Genomic DNA, 25,162 nt, shown 5'->3' on the forward strand with positions numbered 1-25,162 from the left:
CAAATCAAAGAAAATTGTTTACACAGTAAATACCCAAGTGAATAGTGACGAGCAATTCCAGACAACACCCAATACTTTCTTCCTTTCTTTCTTGAATCCTCTCTACAATGATTCCCAGGTGAGAAGACAAGTGAAAGGTGATAAGGGATTAAACTGGTAAAGTGGAAAAGCAGAGTCTGAGTCACAAACCGAAGGCTCTATCTTGGGCTGCTTCGATTAATACCTAGCAAAAAATCAATAGAAATGGGTATCGATGGCTTGCAGCGCACCAGGTACACCCAGCTGCAGCCCACTTCAGCTGGGTACCTGATGAGTACGTGTGTTCCAAATCTTATGTAGCCTGAATTACTTGCATTTGTGATGATCTCACGACCTAAAGATATTTAGCAACACAAATAAACACGTAATCATCTTCTAAACAGGCTGACACACAAGGTGGTTCATGCGGAGGAATATACTGACTAAAATCACCCCCCCCCCCCCCCCCCCCCCCAAAAAAAAAGACAACAACAAACATTTTAGTCACCCCTTTGACATAAGCGTGTATCACTGCGCCCCTCTCAGTTTCCCTAACCTTGTTCCATCTGTTTTCTGCTGATGTACAGTCTGTTTACTCGCCAGTGGTAAAAGAGAACAAATAAAGCTTTTGTTTACAAGAAATTTGACTTATGTCTGAACTGCCCGAGCTTGGACTGTGTGGTTGAATACTCATATGAGGTTAATGCTTTAACCCTCTCAGGCTCAAATTAAATTTTTTGTTGCTAATGCACAACCAAGTCCTGCAGTGGTACTTCTGAGTAAAAAAACCTCATAAAATATGTATGTGGGGTAATCAGGTTGTTAGTTTTTAACTGTTGCAAATCGGCAACGCCTGCCTTGAGAGGGTTAAAGGCAGTAATGTTATTGCAGTCCCATGCCTCATTATAATGCACACACTGTGAATAAATGTGTGAATAATTTGATTGCCTTTTCTAGATTTGTATAAACAATGTGAAGAAAAAAGTAAACGAAATGTGTGAAATTAGGAATATTTGATGGCGAGACTTTGAAACAGTTAAGCATTATATCTGAAAACAAACTCGTGTTTTCTTTTGATGAGCGGTAGAAAGGGCTGACGCACAAAAACAGTACCAATTCCAGGTCTTGCTCCAGCTCTGAGAGCTGTAGGGTGACGCATGACGCACTGGAGGCGCGGCAAGCCTTCTCCATAAATTCTCAGCCTGCTCTCCTCTGGCTTCAGACAGAGAGCGAGGTTAGAGCCCTCACATCACTGACAGGATTTTTGAACGATCGCTTTGACAGAGCACCATTTGCCAACGGGTGCATCTGCTGCAATCATGATTAAGAAAATGTCACCGCCCGAAAACGAGTTCGACATCCCGGCCAAGAATTGCCATCGGATGGTGATTCTGGGCTCCACAAAAGTTGGGAAGACAGCCATAATTTCTCGGTTTCTCAACGAGAGGTTTGATGACCAGTACACGCCTACTATCGAGGACTTTCACAGGAAATTCTACAGTATCAAGGGAGACGTTTACCAGCTGGACATTCTGGACACATCTGGGAACCATCCCTTCCCAGCAATGAGGAGGCTTTCAATCCTTACTGGTGAGTTGAGTTTTGCAGACACATGAAGCTTTGACCATGCATTTAATTAATTACAGTCAAATATTGTTATTATAATTTTATTTGATATTCAAATATACCTTCTCTTGTATTTCCAGGTGATGTGTTCATCTTGGTTTTCAGTCTCGATAACCGAGACTCCTTCCAAGAGGTGCAGCGCCTGAAGCGCCAGATATACGAGACCAAGTCCTGCCTGCGAAACAAAACCAAGGAGAACGTGGACGTCCCGCTGGTCATCTGCGGCAACAAGTGTGACAGGGACTTTTACCGTGAGGTGCAAGACGACGAGATTGAGCAGCTGGTTGGCGGGGACGAACATTGCGCATACTTTGAAATCTCAGCAAAGAAAAACACCAACGTAGACCAAATGTTTCAGACTCTCTTCACCATGGCCAAGCTGCCAAACGAAATGAGCCCCGACCGACACTGCAAAGTTTCCCTCCAGTACTGCGAGGTTCTCCACAGGAAGTCGTTCAAAAACAAGAAGTGCAAGGACGGGAACGCATATGGAATAGTGGCGCCGTTTGCACGGAGACCAAGCGTGCACAGTGACTTGATGTACATAAAGGAGAAAGCTGTAGGCGGCAGCCAAGCCAAAGAGAAAGGCTGCATCATATGCTGACAGTTCATTTGCCAGTTTGTGAAAGACTTTTCTGTGAGGGTTAGGAGCCGTGGTGGATAGCCAGTTTACTGACAAGGAATATGTAAGCCCATAAACTGACACAGTGGTGCAGCCTGGGCTGAGACTTGTGAACTAGCTCGGCTCATAAATCTCTGTGTAGTGCAGTAGATGCTCTGAAAATGCTGTAAATCTGTCTCTATTTTAACTTTCTAAGAGCAGCATTTGAGGAAAGAAGAAACATGTTTACACTTCACTGTACTTTTTCAACCATGGTGAAACTTGATTGTTCCATTATGATCAAATTTAATGCTAAATGTGTATTTATTGTCTATCCAGACTTTTGCATAAGAAAATAAAACTTGTTACTTTTATAGTCTGCCTTCCCCTTCTTTTTCATTTCAAGCAAATCTCCAAGAAGTTGCATTAAAAACAAAGCTTCACACTCTTCACAGATCTCCGTTTCCCTTAACTAGAAAAATGTTGTCCATCTGTTAAAATGCACTTGTTGCGTCATCCTGACACGTCATTCACATGCAGATTAAAACTGCAAGAAGCCCTTATTAAGAAGCTCGCCGTGGTTCATAGTCTGTTTTATGTATTCCGAATAACCTTAAAGGACGAAGCTTATACAAAATACAATTTATTACAACGTATCAATATCATGGGACTCAAAAAAGCGAAAAATCCCAATTTAATACAAATATCATATAAACAAATTTGCGCTGTGGTAACACAAAACAAAGACAAGTTCAAAACATGTTGCAGTCCGACACAATTAAAGAAAAGACGGTTATTATTTCAATGTCCATCCGGTGTTCCTGAATCACGCCACCTCCATTTACTTCCTCTATACTGCGTGCATACCAAGTCTTTTAGTCTCACGATGCTTTTGGCACGTCAAACATGCACAGACTTTTATATTTCTGCAGCAGCTGGTTCTTGGTGCGAACCTGTTCCCGCAACGTGGCCAGCTGCTGCTGCTGCTCCAGCGGACTGCTGTCTATCCCCGGCATGTTGGAGATCTGCTCTCGAGCCTCCTGGATCTTTGCCTTTAGTTTACCAAGTTCTTGGAGGACATCCTGGTTGTCTTTGTCCATGCTTTAAGCAAATGGGGGAAAAGAAGAGTGCGTCATCCGTCTGCTTTGTTATTGCAGACACTTAACGTAACATTTGTAGCTATCGGCATTAGCTTCAGCTAACACAGCAAACAACATAGCAACTCCACCAAGCGACTGAGACAAGCAAGTGTTGTCCCGTGCATACAGCACACAATGTGACAACACACGAACCAATAAATACTCTTACCATTTAATAATATCATGAACTAAAGGCAGCAGAGAGCAGTCATCGCTCTCTTTGTCGAGCTTCGCCTGAGCTGTCGCCATCTCTCTTCAGCTTCCCGGCGCAGATTGTTTACGTCAGCCACAAAGCTGATGACATCACTACATTCGAATTGTAAAAAACTAATAGAAATATTTATTTCTATTCATTCGACCTTTTCGAGATATAGTGCTATACTTTGTAATTGCGTGGATACGCACTGTGTGCTGTACGTATTTTCTTCAGTTACCTGGAGCAGGGGTGTAAAACATAAGCCCCGCGGGGCAGAACCGGCTGGCAAAGACTGCAGTCCGGCCCACTGGATGCTATGTGTGAAAGAGTGCACAATTTTTTTGACTTTTAAATGAATTTTTAAAATGTTTTGCATGCCCCCCTCCCATCCCCACCAGAATAAATAAATAGTGAGTGGTAATTCATAATTAGATAATTACAGGCCAGTCTGGGCAACTTTCTCTGTAATTTTACACATTTTTTTTCTTATAATTTAAGCCCAAACAATTCTGCTGATACATTTCTTTCATTTACTACAGCAGCATTTCTTTATCATGTGGAAAAACCGTTGAAGTCGCTCTCCTTTTTCTAATATTAAGATACCGCTGTGATTAAATGTGCAGTTAAAATTTAATTCACTGGCAGAAAGGCTCAACCCACTTAAGATAAAAGTGAGCTGTATGTGGGCCACAATGTCAAATAAGTTTTACATTCTTGACCTGCAGTAAAGTTCATAAACAAACAGACACACATACATTATTTACAGAATGTATTTTTGTGTTTTTGCTATACAAGTCCAGGTTGAGTGTAAAAACTCATGAAAATAAAGTAAAAAATAAATAAGTCTAACAAAACAAAACAAAAAACAAGAAAAAGAGCAATGAATGAATGAATGGACATGCAGACTATACAGGTAAAGTGAATCACACTGAAATAGAGGAGATTAGTTTTTCATTCATTGCTAAAATGTTTGAAATAAATAAAAAAATAAAAAGGCACAATTAAAATTATGTAATTCCTTTTGCTGCCTTGGGTTCTCTCTTGAGCACCCAATGAACTATGAAAATGCAAAAGGGAATTATGACCTTAAGCAATATAGGCTGAAAAAAGCTGAGGGAGAAATGATGTCAACATCATTTACTTTAAAGTGTCATCATTGAATTCATTACACAGCATCAAGGAAACAAAGTTGCTGTCTTCTCATCTTGAGTCTAAGGTGTTAAAGTGGTGGTTAGCCTAAAGCTAACTGTATTTTAAGAGAAACCAATGAAACCTATTTTTTTCCTACTGTTTATGCTAATAACTTTCCCCAGGTGTTTTTTATTTTGAATGAAACCCACGGCAGCACACATTGGCCCTTAAATAAGCCCAGATAATCCATTAATACCCCGAGCAAACAAAGCTGACCTGCAATGAGTGGGAAAATTTGCTTCACATCCCAATACCTAGCAACCTGAAACATCTATTTCGGCAGTAAATGCAATCTACTATCCCTACAAGTGTAACACATGTCATGCATGTTGAGTGAAGCATGGCAACCCATATAAACTTTGACATGCACAAATATAATCTAATGGACTACAATGTATCCGACTATATTTATATATTATATTCAACTTATAGAGATTAATGCAGAATAGTGGCATACGATAAACCTAGAAAACAGGATGGAATCAATACCTTTTTTAAATGAATTCTCAGGAACAAATCACAGTATTGTCATAACTGTGCAAATATAAAACTAATCTGTCTTGTCTTCCCTTACATTGACCCATATTCCTGGGAGATCAGTCACCAGCAGGTCTCTATGTTGGCCTCATTAAATGTGAAGTTAAATCTCAGTAAAGATGATCTTAAATATTCATTGGCTGTGTCACAGAGGTGGTCTCATTGCTGCAGTGACTAATGAGAATGCTTCCTTATGGTGTTTGCTACGTGTGGGTAATGAGTGTGCCAGGTATGGGAAGAGGAAGGGAGCAGCTGCTGAAATTAAGCTTTGATGAAAACAAATAGCCATGAAAAAATATAGGTCAGCAGGAAACATTTTCTCTCATACCTCACAGTGTGTGGCATCATTGAAGATCCTACCAGAAGCTCAGTCCTCACACTAATTTCCAGTATGACAGAGTGTTACATACTGCTCAAACTTACATGAGTTAGTACAGGTGACCTAGATTGAGTTTGTTGGGCATTATGTTCCCTAAGTGTTTTACCATTTGGGTCAGGGAAAGCTCTGACACCTTATATTAATACATTTTAAAAAGTGGGTCATTTTGTGACCCAGCATTATTAGAAAGGTATGAAAATATCCCAATGGCTAACACGCACAGTAGAGAGAATAAATATCCCATTATTATATGAACACAGGAATTTAGTTCATTGACTTTTATTTGACTGAACATTTTTTATTTGTGGTGTGGTCTGGTTTTTAGGCTTCGTGAACATTAGTGACATCTTTAGTCCTGTTCTTGATACTCAAGTGACTATTCATTCGGCGAAAGCAGTGACAGTGATAACATGAAGTTAAAAGTATATGAAAAGCATTTAGAAATGTAACATTTTAATTATGACTTATATTTTGTTTTATTGTAAGTGGCCTGCTTTCATTACGGTTCTTTAAATTAGTTGTTCCATATATACAATGACTGCAGAGCATGATAATTAACACATCTACTTACACTTGCTGTGTTAACGAAGCATGTTCTAGCATAAAACTGCAAAATCAAATACCTGTTGTCAACACCTTGTGATGCAACTGAAAGTAGAAAAATGTTGATAGACTTAAGGAAAATCCATGTTAATTATTTTTTTAATGGCTTCTGTAATCCATCTACTCTAGTCCGTTTTCTTCTATTTATCCAGTTTAAGACTGGAGCCTATCCAAGCTGCCAAAAGGTAAACTGTGGAGTACTCCCTGAATAGGTCACACTCTACTGCAGGGCAAACAGAACGATAACCAATGTGGCAAATTTAAAATCACCATTAATGTAACCCCATGGACTGTGGGGTCAGGCCAGAAAACCCATGCTGACGCAGGGAAAATGTGCAAACTGCACACAGAAAGGCTCCAGCCAGCCAGTGGATTCAAATCCAGGACTTACTTGCTGCCAACAGCACATACTAGTCAACAGTGCTGGGGCGTGCTGCTTATGCTTATATAATATTTAGTGAAAATGTCAGTGGCTCTACTTTCAAGTAAAGTGACTGAATGCCTGCAGAGGTAGTGAGGTTTTATTAAACATCACAGGTAGTCGTGAAGGAATAGTGATTTGTAGATGCAGTCACATGTGTTCTGTAAGCTCTAAACATCACTTTCAGCTCATAGATCTATTCACACTTGCATGATCCTTCATAGTTCTCAAAGATCACAGTTCTCACATCTAGTTCATCTCAACAGCAATAGGTAGAAGAAGGGAGAAGTCAATTTTCAGATGTGAGGAAGGCTGAGGTTGATATTTACAACTGTCCTCTGTGAATTTCACAGAGGACAGTTGTAAATATCAACCTCAGCCTTCCTTTAATAAACATTACTGGGAAGGATATACACTATTTACAGTGTATATCCTTCCCAGTAATGTTTATTAAAATGGAGTATGCATTTACATATTTATGGTTAGCTATTCAACAGAAAAAACTCTTCTAAGTAGTTCTTCTGTTTTGTTTTCTGTTTGGTTGTTTGCTTTTTTTTTTTTTACACAAAGCTCCTATTTGATTTCTTACTTAAAATTTCTTGAGAAGTAATCATTTCATCATACTTCATAACAAAATGTGATTTATTTATTTTCTAGCTCTCAATATAGATTTCTATGTAAGAACTCCAGCAGTAAAACTTTGCCCTGGAACATATCTCGTGTGGAGCCCAGACTAAACTTGTAACTTATAGCTAACAAGGGATTTATAGATATCTTTTAAGCCTGGGTGACTTTAGGACACTTCCAGTTGAACCCATATATAGGAGTCCCAGAGTGGCTTGCCTTTCCCCACTCAGTCTCTGTAATGACGTGAATGGGCAGTTGACAGTTTCCAACAGATGTGTCACCTCCCAGCATCTCTGACAGGATGCAGATGTCCTGTCTGCTAATCTGTGGTCTAATCTTAGCATGCATCTCTATATGAAAGACACAGTCACTGAAGCTGTGCATCATTAAAACAAATCGTTTCCCAATAAAATGAACCTTTCTTGTTATTTAGATTTAGGGCAAAGTGAAAGTTTTATTTGACAAGAGATTTGTTCCCATCATGTGAATCCTGGTTTCATAAAAGTTTCTAGGAAAGATGCTTTCACAAAGTGTCTTTATGTGCACCAAAGAGCTAGCCGGTCAGCTGCTGGTCATAATCCAATCCAAATTTGCATTTAATTTAATAAACACTACTTCACTGCCATGGATACTTGAGGATATGTGCATGAGATAGATCAGGGGTCAGGATTCAGTTGTACTAGTCAGCCTCTGTGGCATGTAACATGAAATGCACATTTGCACTCTGTCTGTTCTTAGTTATTGGTCTATCCAAAACAGGAGAACATAATAAGCTGGTGCAGCTATTAATTGATTCCTGCACTTCATTTGACATTTTACTGTTCAACATCCTGATTATAACCAGAGTACGTTCATGCTCATCGTCTCTTATTTCCAAGAAATCTGAAGCTCGGTTCCACGAAGCTTTGGGTTTTTTTTAACAGGCCTCTTTGATTTCCATAATTGAATTACAGATGGAGTCATTGCTGCTGAGGACTCAGGCAAGGTTTGAACAAACAGTATATTTTCTGCCTGTTAAATGAAATAAATTGGGCACTGCAGGAAAAAGGTTTTGACTGTTTTCAAGATAAGAAGGGAATTTGTGCATGTCTGCATTTGAAAGAAAAAAAAATAAAAAGTCCAAATGACAGATAGGTAACTGGTAAGAAACTGGTAAGATTGATGAATGTCGTAAATATGAATAGTACAATGTGCCCGAGGCCTGTCTCAATATTGGACAGTAACATATTTTTCTCCGTTTGGTTGAGGATAAACAGCATCATCTGAACTGTTATGTCTTCAAGACAGCAGGTTACTGAAACTTAAAACAGGCATGCTGTGTCAGGTTCACTGCTGCATACTGAAAAGCTACTATTCGTGATTGAAAAGGACAGTCTCAGGCCCAATGGTGCTCACCTTAATATTATGTATTTCTTTTAACTAATAAATGATTAATAACATGCATTCAGAAAACATTAACGTTTCGGAAAATGTCTTCAGGGAAGTAGGTGCAATTTCAAGAAGAGTTCATATTTAATTTGTTTCTACATGCAGAGAGTCCACCATCATGACATGCCCACAACGTAAAGCTCACAAAAGCATCATAAACCTTTCAGTGTAGATTTTTTGGAACCATACAGTACCATTTTATTCATGAAAAACAATTCCACTCCTGTGGAATGACCACTACTGGAATAGCAGTGCATTTTACTGTATAACTGGAATTAAAAATATTCCTCAGGAAATCCCAAATAGTGTAATACAGCCTTTGTTTGGTGTCAAGCAAAACATCTGGTGGGTAATAATGCTGATACAACACCTTTTCCTTTTCTGTGTGCTTATGATCAGACTTCAAAGTCTGTTTTAATTTAATGATACTGGGGAAAAAAGAGATGTTATAAGCAACAGGGGATGCAGAGCAATGACAAGCTTGAGGCTTGCACAGACTTCTCCAAAATGGGCTGTATTAAAAAGAAGAGATATTAAATGTGGGAATGAATTCATAGTTAGAAATCAGTATATAAAATCCAGAATTGTGGGCTTTGTTGCGCAAAATTAGCTAACACTGCCCCCAAGTGAAAAATGTAAGAAAGTAGCACTTTATGAATCAAAACAAACAAACAAAAACATTTTCTGTTCTTTTTCAACCCTCTCATAAATATTAAAAAATAAATCATGCAAATCATACACAGGCTTTCGGAACACAGCCTTGGGTTCATAATGTATAAAGGTAGTAATTAGTGTGATAGAGTAGGGCTGTACTGAGACCAGCTGCTTGATCTTGGTTGCCGTCATCTCAGGTGCAGATACACTCATTTACAACTTTCTCCACCACCTTTCCTAAACACAGCACGAGTATGAGAACATTATAAGTCACTATCCACTAAGCCACCTCCTTAATGCTGTGACTATTAGGTATTACCAACGCTTTTGAAGGTCCTCTGTTGCCTTTGGTGATCGTGGGTGACCAGGATGCTGTCAACAAGACCACTGGATCCTGTTGGTTGGCTTCCATACAAAGCTTATAAAAAATCTTAGGTCTTCCATATGGAGTTTGTCAAGGCTTTAAATGCTGACATACAGTGTACCATATAGTTATATTTAAAGATTAGCATTGCATTTTTGAGCCCTCAGCCAGGGGTAATTATTCCCTAACTGTCTTACTTTCATGTCAGTCATTTCGGCATAAACATTTTCAAATTTCCTTGCATCCTTTATGCCCATGCACAATTTATCCACTAGGTGGTAGGCTTCAATTGTTTAATTTAAAGGGGTTACACGTTTAATAGGACTGCACCTTCAAATATGTGCTGGAGATTTTTGCACATGTTCAAATAAACAAAAATCCACTTTACACTATTGCTATTATATCACACACTCAACTGCACTGCAATCATAAACTGAAACTTTTACATGAATAAAGAGTGACTATGTAAGAAAGAGGCATCGCCTCAATAGAACATCCTCTAACCGAGGCGGACATGATACAGGACAGCAACAAATAGGTTTTTCTTTTTTAATATTGCTTATTTCAGAAGCAACAAACCCTTCCACTCATGGATGTAGCGTGAACCATTCAGAATAACGTTCTTGTAAAATTTGGTTCAGTTATATACTCCACGTTATCCGGGACAGGAGGCGTTTGTCTCAAGCCTGTGTCATCGACGAAGTCAATGGTTACGGGACACTCTAGGTTGTAAAACAAGCACACCATTCGAGTTCCAACACGAACGTAGTGACGTAATTTTTTTGTGGCAAATCATAGCGCAGGCTGGGCGGGCATTGTGAAGCTGTAGTTGAGTGTTAGCAGGCTAACTAGAGAAAGAAAGCTAACTAATCGTGAGAGTGGAAGTGGAGCTAAACGAAAAGCCAACTGTCAAAACAGCAAGGGGAACAGAATTTTAGTGAAGTGATAATTCTGTTTGATGACTACATGAAAAGATTTAGACCTAGTTAATCAAAGACCGTGTTTGTCAGATGCCCGAGGAGCATTTTGGATACTACATCGATTGTCCCATTTCCAAACGGAAACCATTTCTGGACAGACAATTCGTGCTAGCTAGCCTAGCTAAGTGAATAATCCAGGAGACTTTTCATTGTCACCTAAAAACCCATACTGAATGTTTTGTCTGTCATGAGTCCGGCCGGGTGCTCCCATGTGAACGGTTATAAGGTGGATAATTGGAAACAAAATCTTCGAGTCATATACCAATGCTTTGTTTGGAGTGGTACTGCTGAGACCAGGAGACGCAAGGTAAAAACAAAAAAACAAAAAACACAGGAACTGCAACGCTAGCCTCACAAACAGAAGTGAAATAATTTTTAATGTGGCACAGACAGACAAAGAACTGGAGTGCAAATGGTGTCCCACACGAAGCACAATCACAAAATCTTAATGAAAGTACTCTTGCAGCAGCAAATGTTGCCAGTACTATGGTTAGCCACCGGTAACTTAGCTAGCAGGACTCTGCCTGGTGAACTGCGGATACTGTAGGATCCTTAGCAGAATTAACTAAAACACTGAAATTGTCTTTAATAAGTGAAACACTGTTAATTCGAGAAAATCTGCTATTAGCTGAGCGTTTTGCTGGATGTCTAAACTTGGATTTTTTTCTTTCCTTTTTTTGGAGTTGTGGTCACGGGTTAACAGTAACCACACCAATTGGGACCTATTGTGTCTTCGCACGAACACACAGAGTCCTTACGTTATTAGCGGGTTTCTGTTGGGCTTACTAGGTCATTGTTTTTTTGTGTGCGTGTTTCTTTTTTTTTTTTTATTTTGCTCTCTTCTCTACCCTGGCCATGTCGCTTTCAGGGGCTTCCGCTGATTGCTTTATTCCCAGTTTCTTTTTGGGCTCATCCCACACCTGCTTGGCCTACACAGCTACGAGTATCTCTCTACACTGATGTCATCACTGGACCGTGCTGCAGTTTCTGTTATATTCCCACCCTTTCACTCCTTTTCTTTCTTCTTTTTCTTTCCTCTTGTTTTTTTGAGCCACTGTTTTCACATTGTCTAGCTTGGCTTTGTTTTCACCTTGCATTAGCAACAGTTTGATTGTTGCTTGCTTATAAGCCATCTATGCTTCACCTGCATGTTGTAATGCATATTTATGCCGTTGTGATAAAATAGGTACTTCACAGTGATGCAGGATGGGCAGAGCTGGTGAGTTGATGCTTTCCCCCCTCTCCTCATCTTCACTGACATAATGCAGGTAGTTCAGATGAATAAGAGCTGGCTTGCTTGCTTTCCTCCCGCTCACCCACCCGCTTCAGTGCCTCCTTCATTTAGTGGACATAATATTGGATGTAAACCAGTGTAGCAGGAGGCATCGGCCCCATCCTTTTATCGTTTGTGATGCACTGTTACAGCCAGAAATATTGCCTGTTGGGGAGGGTGGACCATGAGTAGAACAGCCAAAAGCATGGCTCAGTTACATTGCGGGTATGTTAGAGCAAATAGTGCTAAATGGCCAGTAACCCTTTTTTGCTTATACAGTGTTGAAATGACATGCTTTAACTTGAGCACAGCGCTCACCCTGTCTGTCTTAATTCTTTTTTCACCCACCCAAGACGACAGAATTATAAAGCAAAACTGTGAGAGAGCATCTGAAAATGTATACATGACGGTATAATGGGGGGCACTGCTACAATTTATTTTAAAAACCTGTTTGGTTTCTTTGGCACACTACAGACAAGAAAGCGCTCAACAGCAGCTCAAGTCCGTCGTAAAAGTATGACTTGTCATAGGTGTTGCTCACTTCTCAGTGATGTACAGAGTTATGGCTAAACTCCTGTTGTTGTGTTTAGTGGTGGCTAATCTGGTTTGTCCTATACATTTGGGAGGAATCTTTCCGTATCTGTTTTGCAGCGCTCTCTGTCTCAGCAACATTCCTGTCAGCTCCACACAACCATCTTTTTTGCAAGATAATATCTTCCAGAGTCTCTGAATCAGCAGCAAGCTCCGCTTTTCACATAAAAAGTACGTCTAATAAATCTTTCCATGTGTCTGCAATGTTGAGACAAACACAACAGCAGTTTATCAGAGGTATAGTGATGTTTCTTTTCCTATTTTTTTCCATCAATCCTGCGCCATCTGTGCTTGGTAGTATGCTGCATAAATAACAGTCATCCAGGCCCAATCCTGCTAGATGTTAAGTGCTCAAGGATAGATGACGGTTTTGCATTGAAAGTAGTGACAAGCAGGTTTCTGTACAGTTTAACATTTTCAGTTCCAGACTGGATTGCATTTTAATTCATGCTCTGTGCTCCACATTTCCATGTGCTTTATCAGTTCAGTTTTTCATTATAATGTATCCCCCTAGATTCTCTATCATGTCAAATTATCACAATACGCCTGTAGCCTTAGAGTCATGCAGGCTTTTTCCATGTTTCTTGCTTGCTATACCTTGTTATATTTCCTTCATCGAGCATATGACTATTTATTATATTGAAATAGTATGTTTACATACGGACGGCTGAAAGCAGGTAGAAAAGAGAAGTTAAAGTTTCTGCATTTTACTTAGTTGATATATTTGTGCCTTACAACTTGTCACTGAGCCTGTTTAGCTTCTAACGAATGTAACATGCAGAGCACTACTGTGCTGGTTCATTGGTACAAAAGTAAAGTTGAGACCACTTTGTGTTTGTTCTTAAGATCATTAGATACCAGTATGACTTTATGTTGAATACTTATTGCATCAAAATGGTTTGATTAGATGACACTGACACTGATGGATGTTGTGAATGTCATATTCATTGACTAGATAAAAGCTTATCTGTGCAGTTCCTTTTGCATATTCATCTTACACTGGTGGGAAGCCCTGTAAATTAAGAGACACCTTCTAGAAAGATGAGAGTGTGGTTTTGGTTTTAGAAGTGCCTTATAATCTTGTAATCTTGTATTGCATTTTTCCCATCTTCTTTTAGAAGGGACTGTCCTCAGCAGCCTTCCTGTAAGCTGTCACTCTTCCTACCTTAAGCCAATATCAATTCCCAGGTGATGCATTTACGCTGTCGCCTGTTCTGAATGTACAACCCTTCACTGGTAAAACCCGGTAGATTGAACATCAGGAATAGGACACTGCAGGAGAGATGTGGTGACCCAGTGTGGCCTGGGATTCTGTGTGTTTCATTTTGAGGACCTTAGGATTATTTATTTTTTGCATTATGGTTCTAGAGCAAATTCCTCATTCAGCTGGAATGACAAGTACTCTTATCTGCTGTGTAATGTTCTGCAATCTGCTACTGACACACAGTTGAAATATTAACCATAAACTCCACGTTTAATGTTGTTATTTTTTGTAGACTCTGTCACGCCTGAAGCCTGGTGTCATTTTGTTCTAAAAATGTAGCAACTGTCTTCTCTGCACAATCACAAATGGCCTCTAAATCATTTCGTAATTGGGACACAAACGGTCCATTGAGAAAACAATTAAATACAAATAAAGGGGCGTTTTGAAGATGCCCCGTGAAATGAAATGGCAAGAATAAACAAGTATGCAGTGTTGTTTGTCTTCGGGGTGGATTTATTCCAGATGAATAAGTCTGTGGTTCATTGTATTTAGCCTTGAACAAGAACCTAGATGCTGGTTAGTGGAAAGATCTTCTTTAGCCATACTGGGTAGCGAAAGGATTGGAAAGGAAAGACCATTGTTTTGGTTTGCTTTCCCTTCTGTCTTTCAAATCCCTTCTGTTTTTGATATGCTAAGCTAGTGTGCTTTAAATTCTGTGTGTGATTAAAATGGGTATGTCGTGTGGGACCTTTTCTGTGCTGTTTCCTGACATTTTATTTCTCTTAATTGCCAGATTTCCATTTAAGTGGACTTTGACAGAAGGGTGTCAGAGCAGCTTTTGTGTCATTTGATTGAGGCTAATCTAGTTCAGTTGTATTCAAAATTTATAGTTTGTGAATGGCCATGGTTGTGAGTGGTAATGCCTCTATTCATACTTATTTATCTTGACATTGCTTAATCCAGGACGATGAACTCTTATTTCATTTACTGGACTACTCCACAGTGAGGGTCTGTGCAATACAGTTAAACAAGAGATATTACCCTAGGTTGAGTGGAAACGGGGTAGGATGAAAGCAGAGTGGGGTGGGGTTGGCAGAATTTTTGCAACCATAACTACTTTGAAGATTGTGCTGTTACTTAGATTAAAGAGTAATGATTAGAGAGCTGACAGTAGTGAACTTATATTTTCTAGTTTTGATAAATCATATATGATCTGAGAAACCACACCCCCTGCCCCCCAGCCTTCCTCTACCTTTCCCATAAGTGCAAACCCCCCTTTGTGCTTTTCTGCTTTTGATGAGAGAAGATGAGAAATAAATCATTTGCTAGATGCTGCTGGAAATTTCAGAAAACGGATATATTTTCAAGGCTTGACACAATTACGACGCCCGTCTCTCCCTCCTCTTCTTTCAGTTGGCATGCACACATGCACAAAATCACCGAGGCACGGCCCATCCCAGAGAGCGCCTGATTTCTGTGCTATGAGGAGATCTCTTTGTCAGATCTGCCTCCATCGCATCACAGGCCTGCTCCTTGACTCATCAGCATACGTTTCTAGCGCCAGGATCTATTCCTACAGTCTCTTCTTATCACGCTTTTTTCCTCTTCTGCGCCCACGCCGCTGCTGCCTGCTTTACCTTGACTTTATTTTATTTGTAAACCTTGCTAAGCCATGGTTCTTCTAAAGTCTAGCCTATTAAGTTTGTTTCAAATACTCTTTTGATTATTCATATTTTATTTAACTTTATTGGTGTGCAGTACTGTACAGAAATCTTCAGCAGCTACTCATTTCTTTAGGTCCAGCTATTTTTTTTAAACATCTACATACATGCCTGGAAATATAGTGTATATAAAGCAAAAATAGAATTTGTACAATTCTCAATAGGTTGAAGGACAATATTTTGTGTCATCGCTGTTTTTCCACACAGCCTGAACCAAAAATCGATTTCTTTTGTAGTTTGGCATACCCCAGCTTTTTCTTCCAGTTTCCCTTCCTTAAGAATGGCTTCTGACAGTCACTCTTCCACTGAGACCATTTCTGATGAGGCTTCAGTGAACAGTAGATGGATCAAAATAAGGGCCACATACATCTCTCAGGTCCGGTGTGAGGTCTTTGTGGGATCCCCCCCGTTTGTTAAGGGCATGGCTTTTAATACTATCCATCTTCCCTGGATAGTTTTTAAGTCTGTCACTTCGTTTTTTTTTCAAGCTTCAGTTGTCACGTCTTAAATTTTTAAGGACACATTGCACACCATGACAATATATGCCAAATCTTCCAAGTTTTCTTTTGGGAATCATCTTGTTGGTGTAAAAATGCTATTTTACACAATTTAAAGGGTTGTATTGTTATGTGTAGTTAGAGCACTGATTTATCCCTTGAGTCGGGTGCCTTTTTATACTTGATTGATACATAGGTCATTATGAAGTGGTTTAACAATCAAACGCACAAAAAAAATATATCACATTTCTTGGTCTGGTCAGATATAAGGACTGAAAAACCTTGGGAAGAACTGTTTTTCAAAACTACTTTAAAAATTAGAAGAAAATCTGGCTACTTGGAAATGGAACAAAGAAATGGTTGGGTTACTCAAGGCTTATGCTGAGTATTTATTGGAATTAAATAAAACATGGGTTGAATTATTATTTTTCGAATTATATCTTTATCTGAATTAATTTGATTTTGTGGATCCTGGGAAATTCATAATCAAATGGTCTATTTTTCTGTTAGTTATTTATTTATTTTTTTTCCTCTCATCCGATTGGCTTGCAGGCAACACTCTGTGGCTTTGGTGATGTCAGATTTTGGTTCCTGGGCCCCTGTCCAGGCCTGTTTTTTCCATGTCTGTATGCTCTCTGTCACTCCTTGGTTTCTTCTTATGTGGGTTTCGGTCTGTCAAGCACCATGGCTATGGCTCAGTGAGTCAGACTAAACAAATGGTCTGTAAACCCCTCCCAGAGTAATCATGGACCTGGTGTGTCACCTTGTGGTGCCCCTTTCACATGCTGTTTGCCTCCCAGTTTTTTAGTCATAGAAAGTCTTGCCTCATAAATACTCTGTGTCCTGAGGGAACTGTAACATACTCTGTGAACTTCTTTGTACTGTACCCCTAGGTGCATTTTATACTATTCTGGGTTTTTTCATTTCTGGTAAGACATACCAAAGGACAAATGTTAACAATCTTCCACTTGGAAGCAATTTTAAGTAAGTAGGTACAAAATTTACAAATAATAGCCACATATGTAAAGTGTTGGTTAAGCATATGGGTAGGATTTTGCATGAAAGTTTGCTCTTAGATAAACAATGGAGAGGAACATTAAAAAAAAAAAATAGGTGTTTACAAAACAAAAGCTTTTGTGTTGTGGTATTATCTTTTGCAATGGCCTCATTGATCCTTACACCCGAATATTCAGATATGGGAGTCTGTGTAAGTGGAAAAAGAGCATGAGTTTGCAATTTCATTGGTCTCATTCCCCTTTGACTGATTCCCTCTTCCTCTCCCACAGACTGTTTCTTTTCATTGTCCTCCCTTCAACTACACTTCTCATTTGACTGTCCAGCAGGCTTTGGAAAGGCATCACTGCCACAAAGCATGCTGTTCGTGGCATGAGCCAGCCAATGAGGCTGCTGTCCAGCCCTCCCTTAGTACCACCATCTGGCTAATGAGCTGTCAGTCACTCTCCAGCGGCTGACCAGAACCAAGAGGCAATCAATCTCTTTTTTGTAGACACTTGGTCATTCCTTATAGTTAAAACCTTTCACTGAAGTGACAGCTTTTCTTGGGATTGACATTATGTCTACAAAACATTCTCTCTCCTTGTGAGAAAGACAATAGCATCAGACACTTGGATGACAATTACTTGGGTCTGTTCTGTAATATCACTTTTAAGGAAGCTATATTGCAATAGCTCCATTGTGGCTCTGTTCAGTGGTGCTTATAGATTTTCTCGCAAGTGATGGTTATGGCATATTGGTGCTGAAGGGAAAAACACGCAATTTGATGATTAGTCCAAGGGTGCCATTCAAAACAAGCTGCTCTTCTATTTCTGATTAAATAAATAGTTGTCTTATTTTGGTAGAGCAGGCTTTGGGCATCTGATAGCTGCAATAACCATATAGCAATTTGTTAGCTTGGACAGTTAAACATCTCTGCAGCTTAACAAACTTGTTCATAAATTATTATTGTTTTTAAGAGGTGAATTGAATTAAAGTTGGCTTTGTGCTCTTGTGTGATGGAGCTTTTTGCATTGATTCACAATGACCTTTCAAGGGAGTATGGCTGGTTTCCAAGTATATGCATATTCCAGAAGACGATCTCTAAATACAGTATTACTAATTAAATACCATATTTCATCTTTCACTGCTGCATTCTGCTTCCTGTTTTCTTCCACATCACTTAATGTCTTAAATAAAAGAGTAAAAGAATAGAGAATGCAGACTGTCACTCCCTTATTCAGTGATCTTAATTACTTTCACATATTCATTATGTAGATTGTCACGTGTTCAGCAGGCCTACAAAATCTGCACAAATCCCCAGTATGGAGTTCTCCTTCATACACTGTTTATTCGGATGTGTGTGTGTGTGTGTGTGTGTGTGTGTGTGTGTCTGTGTTAGTGTGTCTGTCTTTTTCGTTTTCCTGGGAAAAGTAGACTCTGTACACTAGGGGCTTAGGGTTTAGCTTTGTGTCGTTATACCACTATATGTGACAGTATGAGGCTAAACTACACACTCTTAACAATCCCTTATGTCTCCTACAAGTTAAAATTCATATGTATGAGGTGGGAATACATTCTCAAGCCAAGACTACACAGCATTCATATCACTTTCAACAGGCCATGCAATGAGCTGACGTGAAACCGTACAGATTCATGTTGTGTATCTCTAGGGCAGCTTACTGAAAGTGCATGTTGTGGGCCAGGCATTGTTATGTGAAAATAGTGGGGGTGGGGGGTTACAGCATCATTCTGCCAAGACAGTGTCAGGCAACAGCCCCATGAGGTCAGTCAGAAGCAGTGCGGTTCTGGAGCATCACCATCAGTTTCCTTCCATAGTCTCTTGTTGACTTGCTCCTGTTAAATATGGAGTCAAAGAAGACTCGGTATATGTGCACACTTGTGTCCAAGTACCACAGCAAATGTCTAACAATGTCTGTGTTTGCTGTGTGTGTTTTCAGGCGTATTTATAGTATGCACTTTTAATGTCAGTTACGGTTAATGTACGTGTGTGTGTTGAAAAGCATGCATGGGCTTATGAGTGCTAGGCAGCATGGTGAGTCACTGTTCTCATATAGCTTTGCTCTCTAGTCTGTATTGACTTTGTTGCCCCTCCCCTCCTTGCTCCTCTCTTTACAGCAGCAAGAAGGTTCTCCGTTGAGCCAGACCTTTGTCCACATCATAATTGTTGTCATCATTCTCTCTCCTCCTCAGTTACAGCTCATCACATTACTGGCTACGTTTGAATAACTGAATGCATTACCCTTAATGCTTGGAGTAAGTGTGACGTATTGATGGCACTTTTGTGAAGTTAGATCTAGAGCACTGGAGGATTCATATTTATTCCATCATAGTCATTTTTTGCTAGTAGCCCCACACAGCATCGGTGGACTCCACAAAGCATTATGCCCTCTTTTGCCCATGCTAATAATAGATTGGAGGTATAGTCGTTTAAATCGGTGGTTTTCTAAATCTGCTCTTCTATGAATCAGCAACTTTGCGCATCATTTCCCTTCACTCAGAGCACAGCCTAACCGCCCTCAAAGAGCGTGCATCCCAGGTGGGAGATGCAGCCTAGCGCAGCACGAACATGAGCTTGCTACCTGCCCGACACTTGTTCCAGTCATCTGAGCCAGCGGCTGATCAATAGCTGATCTAATAGAACATTAAAAGCTCCAGGTGCAGACAGAGATGCAGGACTGCTGACACTGAGGAGTAGACAGCCTGTGAACTATTGTAAGAGGCAGAGAACAGGGATAGATTTTCTGCCCAATACAGATGTATTGAGGTAGGGGAGGGTGAGGAGTAGGGTAAGGCGTGGCATTAGCAGGATTTCTTGTTTTTGGTGCTATGGTGCAGTGGAGAAATGGGGATTAACATCACTGCTGGTGGGATGAGTTTGGACAGGCAGTTAAAAACATGTTATTAATATTAAGTACAGTGAGTAGCTTTTCTTACTGGTGTATTTAGGGCTTAATTTATACTCTAAAAACGGAACTGCTTCTTCACTCTATCTGTTCTACTACTACTGTCTCCCATTTTACCTTTTATATGTTTTACATGCGACCTTAAAGATTTAGAGTTTGTTGTAGATGTTAGTTTTAAGTGACGTAATTAGTTCATTTCCTTATTCGCTCACCAAGCTCATAGAGCTTTTCTTTGGTGCTGCCCCTTCTGCCCATTCAAAGCTGGCTGCCTCACAGACCAATTTGAATAAAAACAGAGCTTAGTGCCTGCAACCGTGAATATCCCCTCCACTGCAATGTCATCACAATCTAGCCCATGCCTACTAATGCTTATCCAAAACATAGACCGCACTGGGAGTTCTGCTGGCTACCTCTGTGTCATTGCATGGTACTGTCCGCATTGATCACATCCTGACTAGCATATTTTGTTGCAAATCAGATAAGTGAATTTTGAATTCTTTTCTCTTCTGACAGTAGAATTTTGCACAGGAATGGTATTTTTATCCTGCAACCACTGGCTCCTACACAATTTGTGACCATTTCTGCCCACTCCCACTGATAAATCATCTCTGCGGGGATTCAGGTCTCAGTCCAAATGTTTTTTTTCCTTCTAAAAAAACATAATGCCTCAAGTACAGTTAACAGCGGCATTTCTGTTATTGTTAACATATGAAATAGTTGTGTTAACTTCTGTTGTTAAAATTCTGTTGCAAGTAGCTGACAAGAGAAATGATAGAAATAGAGGGTATCAAGTATTAAATCTGGATATGTGCTATAGGTGGGAGAATCATTACACTGCCACCCAATATCAATATTTTTTATATAAATTATTGTGTATGTAGTCCAAACTGATTTTTTTTTTTTCTTTAAATTGACCAATCCATCACTACTTTATAACTAGTCATGGTGGTATTCATTAAGCCAGATTAAGGTGAATAGAAGGTAACTAATCAGTGTTGGAGAAGGAGAAGAAAGTGACTCAGGTAATTCATTTGCCATTTAAACAATAAAAAAAAAAGAAAAAGACACGTTACACATTTGATAATGCTACAGTGAATAAACCATCATTGTATCATCAGGATTATTTTTTCCCCATTCCCAGGTATACTTTAAAGTAAGAAAGAGCCTTTCATTAGAATGGAGGACTAGGTTCAACAAGAAAATAGGTCAGCTGATTACCTGAATATATTGAATAACCAGGTTTTTCCATCATTTAAATTTTTTTCTTCCCTAAGCTTATTTTGTGATGACAATGCTAAGATTCATCGGGCTCAGCCTGTGAAAGAGGGGTCCACATAGCATGAGTCATTTTGACACATGGGTTAGCCATTAGAATACAGACCTCAGCCCCACTGAAAAACCTTTGGATGTGCTAGAGAAGATGCTTTATCTGAGACTGTAGCAGCATAACTACTGGTTCAGAGGCACCTGATCTACCATTAACTATAAGCTAACAATAAGCAAAAAGGAAATAATAATAATAATGCCTAAAGGAAATATATAATGTAAATGGAGCAGACTGTCTCTAGGGGCGTTTGGCTTTTGAAAGTGACTTGCTGAATTTGTGGGCTTGTGGCTAATTCAGCTTGAGGTGTTTTCACCATATTGGTGATTGCGAATTTTTTTGTTTTCTCCAGTTGTTTCTGACATTGGTGCAGATGAGCTTCAAATCACCATTTGCAGGAGTTGTAAGGATTTTTTTTAAGTACCGTAATTGTCGGGCTATAAGCCGCTACTTTTTGCACAAGCTTTGAACCCTGCGGCTTTTAGTCAGGTGCGGCTTTTCTATGGATTGTCCAAGATTTTTGTGATATCGTAAGAGGATTTATTTTGTTTGTTCCGCTGTTGTACGGCACTACGTTGACTGGCAGGAGGGCATGTGATCAGACACACAGTATCGGGGTTCAAGAGTGGTATGTTGGTCACGTGTCCATCCGCCAGGCAACATAGTGCTGTACAAGTAGCGCGAAAAACAAACTTCAAATTAACGCTACGCGTTCAGCGGGAGTCGTGGATGACGAGCGGCAATAAACTTGCGAAAAGCAAGTTATGCTCAACTCCACCGGTGGAACCTGACAGCGTGGAAAAGTGTGAAAACATCCATGATCACCAACGGATTTCAAAGGGCTCGACTGCTGCATTATGGAGAGGAGGACACCGCCACGGCCCTTCAGAGGGTGTTCGACTCTGACACTGACAACGAGGATTTGTTTGGTTTTGAAAGTGACAACGAATGAAAGAAGCTGAGAGTGGATGACGTAGCCATCCTGAGCCTGTTCGTATCAGACACTGGAGGAGAGGACTTTGGTGGTTTTAGTGTGCAGGAAGAAGAGAAAGATGGTGGTGAATGACTGACTTTTCTTCTTGTTAAAGCCGTGTCACTGCACCTGAGCCTAAAAGGTAGTCCGAATCTATTTTTCTGGTGTGCTGTAGGTTATTGTTATGTACTACATTTGTTACTCATTTATGAAGCACAGTACATGTTTCGTACTTGTAATTACCGCTACGTGCACATATACCTAAAAAGTTATGCAAATATGTACCCATAACTTGTTTTTCAAAATATTAATAAAAGTGATGTCTCCAAACAGCCATCTCTTTCCTGACATGTGCATATTCTCTTACATAAGTCAACATTGAAACACCTGCGGCTTTTGGTCAGGTGCGGCTAATGTATGTACAAAACAGGATTTTCCCCTGATTTTAGCTTGTGCGGCTAATATTCAGGTGCGCTTTGTAGTCCGGGAAATACGGTATTTGTCTCAGGAAGTGAGGTCTAAATATACTTTCTGTCCAAATATCACATGACAGAAAGTTAATTTTTAAGGAAGCATAAAAATGTTGCATTTCACCTTTAGGGGCCACTGGAAACAAAATGCATAGCCATACCAAGCGGCGAGATGAGATTTTAGCAACTGTGCCTTGCTGAACGGCGTTGTTACTTGCAGCTATAATGTTAGTTTCCTGAAACACAAAACCTGTACACAGACCTGAAACTAATGTGCCCGTAGGAGCCCAATTCAACGTCCCACTTCTTTGCCCAGTTCTTTGTCATGGGAACAAAGTTTCACTACAGAACATATTTACAATTGTAGTTAGTTATTTTAGGGATTGCATTATTAGTGGTATCTTTGATAATTGTGTAATAATACCATTTCATTGTTCACTGTTCTAATATGTGGTTTGTCCAGGAAGAAGAAGGCAAAACTGACTGGACCTCTTTTTAAATTCTTTTTTATTTCTATGGCACAATGATGGTTTATGTTTTTCAGAGTGTCTCAGGTTATGCTTTTGAATCCCAATTCAAAGTTAACAATAGGCAGACAACATAACGCGGCACCGCTGAGTTTATATGCAGTAGCATTAGTTATAAAGTAGAGGGTGAGGTTAGTTTCACACACTGTGCCTAAAAGTGTAAAACCGAAAGCTGTCTGGTCAGTACTTTTTCCTTTTATTTTCGGTATCTTCACCTACTTCACAGCTCTTTTTGTGCTATCTCCCCTCTAAGTGGGTGACTCATTGCATCAGGTCTGCACCCTGAAAGGCTTTGATTAGATTGCTTTCTTTCTCCTCCCTTTCCTTATTCAATTTCTCCCTTTCAAAAAGGCATGCTGACAACTTTCTGCTGTAGTGTCCTTTAGATTCCTAAATAAACAAACAAAGATCAGACAAAGCTCTGATTTTAATTAGATCATTAATACTGCATTTATATATTTATTAGGGGTGCAACGATACACAAAATTCACGGTTCGGTTCGGTTCGATACTTTGGTGTCACGGTTCGATATTTTTTCGATACAAAAAAATGTTCATGCCTTTTTAATTTGTCATTTATTAAAATTATAAATATATATTTTAACTCAAAAGTACAGTTTTTAAATTTAACCCTAACCCTTGTGCGTGTTTTTTATTTTGACAGCGAATGCGCACCTGCGGACCACTTATGTGCAGCTCTGGTTATTTAGCTCGTCATATTGCAGCCACAGAAATTCTTTTGTCCATAAAACCATAAAGCTGCACTTTCTTTTTGCCTTATAGTCTGATTTGTCATAACTTCTCCGTTTTGTGGTAAGCTTTTCTTTGGCTGTCACTTCTTCACCCTGACCTGTCTTATTTGGCTCAGCAGAACTAAAATATATATCTGTCTGTGAAGGTTCTCAGTCATCCAGGTCATCGTAGTCAAATATATATCCTGCTGCTTTTACACACGCACTCACATAAGCTCAGCGATTCTCTGCGCGATCAACCTCTCACATGTTTAAGCTGCGGGAGATTTCACTTGTCATGTTTGCATAGTAAGCTAACGATTAATAAGACGATGTCAGAGGAATTGGTGCGCAAATTATCATCACTCACCAATCAGTGCTGTCGCTCTCTATACACAGTTCGCACGATTGCAAAGTGAAAGCAAAAAAGCAAGCGCAAATTCAAACGCGATTTCAATATGTCACATATTGACAGTGGCTCACCGATGCCAATTACATAATTACCAAGCGACATTTCTGAAAGAATGCAAAAGCATTGACATATATTTTTCCTTCCTACAATAGCCCGACGGGCAGGGAAGAGATAGATTTTGGTAGCCCGACTGGAAAAATCGCTAGCCCCGGGACGTCGGGCTAGCGATTTTGCGAGCCCTGTATCTGATTGAGGAATCACTCATCTTTGGAAAAGAGAGTTTATTACAGAGAAATGGCTCTTTCCAAAATAAAAGCTATACTATCCGCTTCTTCTGGGCTATATTCTCAGCAGCATATTAAACATATCAGGTCCCCATAAGGAGAATCATGTGCTAACAGCTGTCTAGATGACTCGGCTAAAGTTAATAGCATGCTTGCTTGTTTTTTTTCTGCTTCCACTTGTCTTTGCACTAGGATGATGTCGGCGTAAATGTGCAGTCATATTCGTTGTGTTCCCACTAGTGCTTTCAGGTTAATCTCGTTGAAATGACATTAACGCCACAACACGACAAATCTCCGTTAATGAGCTACCGCCGATCGCCCCGTGCATGGGGCTAGACGGCCAACACGTTAACGAGCTAACTGTGCTAACACACTAGCTCCCACCCATGTAATTGAGCATTGCGTGGCACATCCAACATACTGTTTTACTTTAGTCCATGACTCGCTTACCTTCAGGGTCATACGTCACATG

The 25,162-nt window shown here is 39.8% G+C and overlaps 3 protein-coding genes across 4 annotated transcripts in view; 2 read left to right on the forward strand and 1 right to left on the reverse strand.

The window, feature by feature from the left end:
* The first annotated feature begins 1,253 nt into the window (after nucleotides 1-1,253).
* On the forward strand, nucleotides 1,254-2,628 carry LOC101484812 (dexamethasone-induced Ras-related protein 1). Of its 2 annotated transcripts, none has more exons than XM_004559398.3 (2): nucleotides 1,254-1,608; nucleotides 1,725-2,628. In XM_004559398.3, exons 1-2 carry the CDS (start codon nucleotides 1,338-1,340, stop codon nucleotides 2,246-2,248), a joined length of 795 nt encoding a protein of 264 aa, XP_004559455.1. In that variant the 5' UTR covers nucleotides 1,254-1,337; the 3' UTR covers nucleotides 2,249-2,628. The 2 variants fall into 2 exon arrangements, with proteins under 2 accessions (XP_004559455.1, XP_076739323.1); XM_076883208.1 differs by having other exon boundaries at nucleotides 1,799-1,999.
* Nucleotides 2,629-2,872: 244 nt separating this feature from the next.
* med9 (mediator complex subunit 9) lies at nucleotides 2,873-3,678 on the reverse strand. The gene is made up of 2 exons (XM_004559399.4): nucleotides 3,554-3,678; nucleotides 2,873-3,346 (listed from the first exon to the last, which is right to left on the reverse strand). The coding sequence occupies exons 1-2, from the start codon at nucleotides 3,631-3,633 to the stop codon at nucleotides 3,127-3,129; spliced, it is 300 nt and encodes a 99-aa protein (XP_004559456.1). The 5' UTR covers nucleotides 3,634-3,678; the 3' UTR covers nucleotides 2,873-3,126.
* Nucleotides 3,679-10,601: 6,923 nt separating this feature from the next.
* LOC101485380 (ubiquitin carboxyl-terminal hydrolase 22) overlaps nucleotides 10,602-25,162 on the forward strand; it is a 28,438-nt gene continuing 13,877 nt past the window's right edge. The window contains exon 1 of the mRNA XM_004559400.4: nucleotides 10,602-11,071. Coding sequence (XP_004559457.1) covers nucleotides 10,952-11,071 — 120 coding nt within the window. The 5' untranslated portion in view covers nucleotides 10,602-10,951. The remainder of the gene's footprint in view (nucleotides 11,072-25,162) is intronic.

Source organism: Maylandia zebra, linkage group LG4 (genome assembly GCF_041146795.1).
Source record: "Maylandia zebra isolate NMK-2024a linkage group LG4, Mzebra_GT3a, whole genome shotgun sequence".
NCBI classification, from domain to species: domain Eukaryota; kingdom Metazoa; phylum Chordata; class Actinopteri; order Cichliformes; family Cichlidae; genus Maylandia; species Maylandia zebra.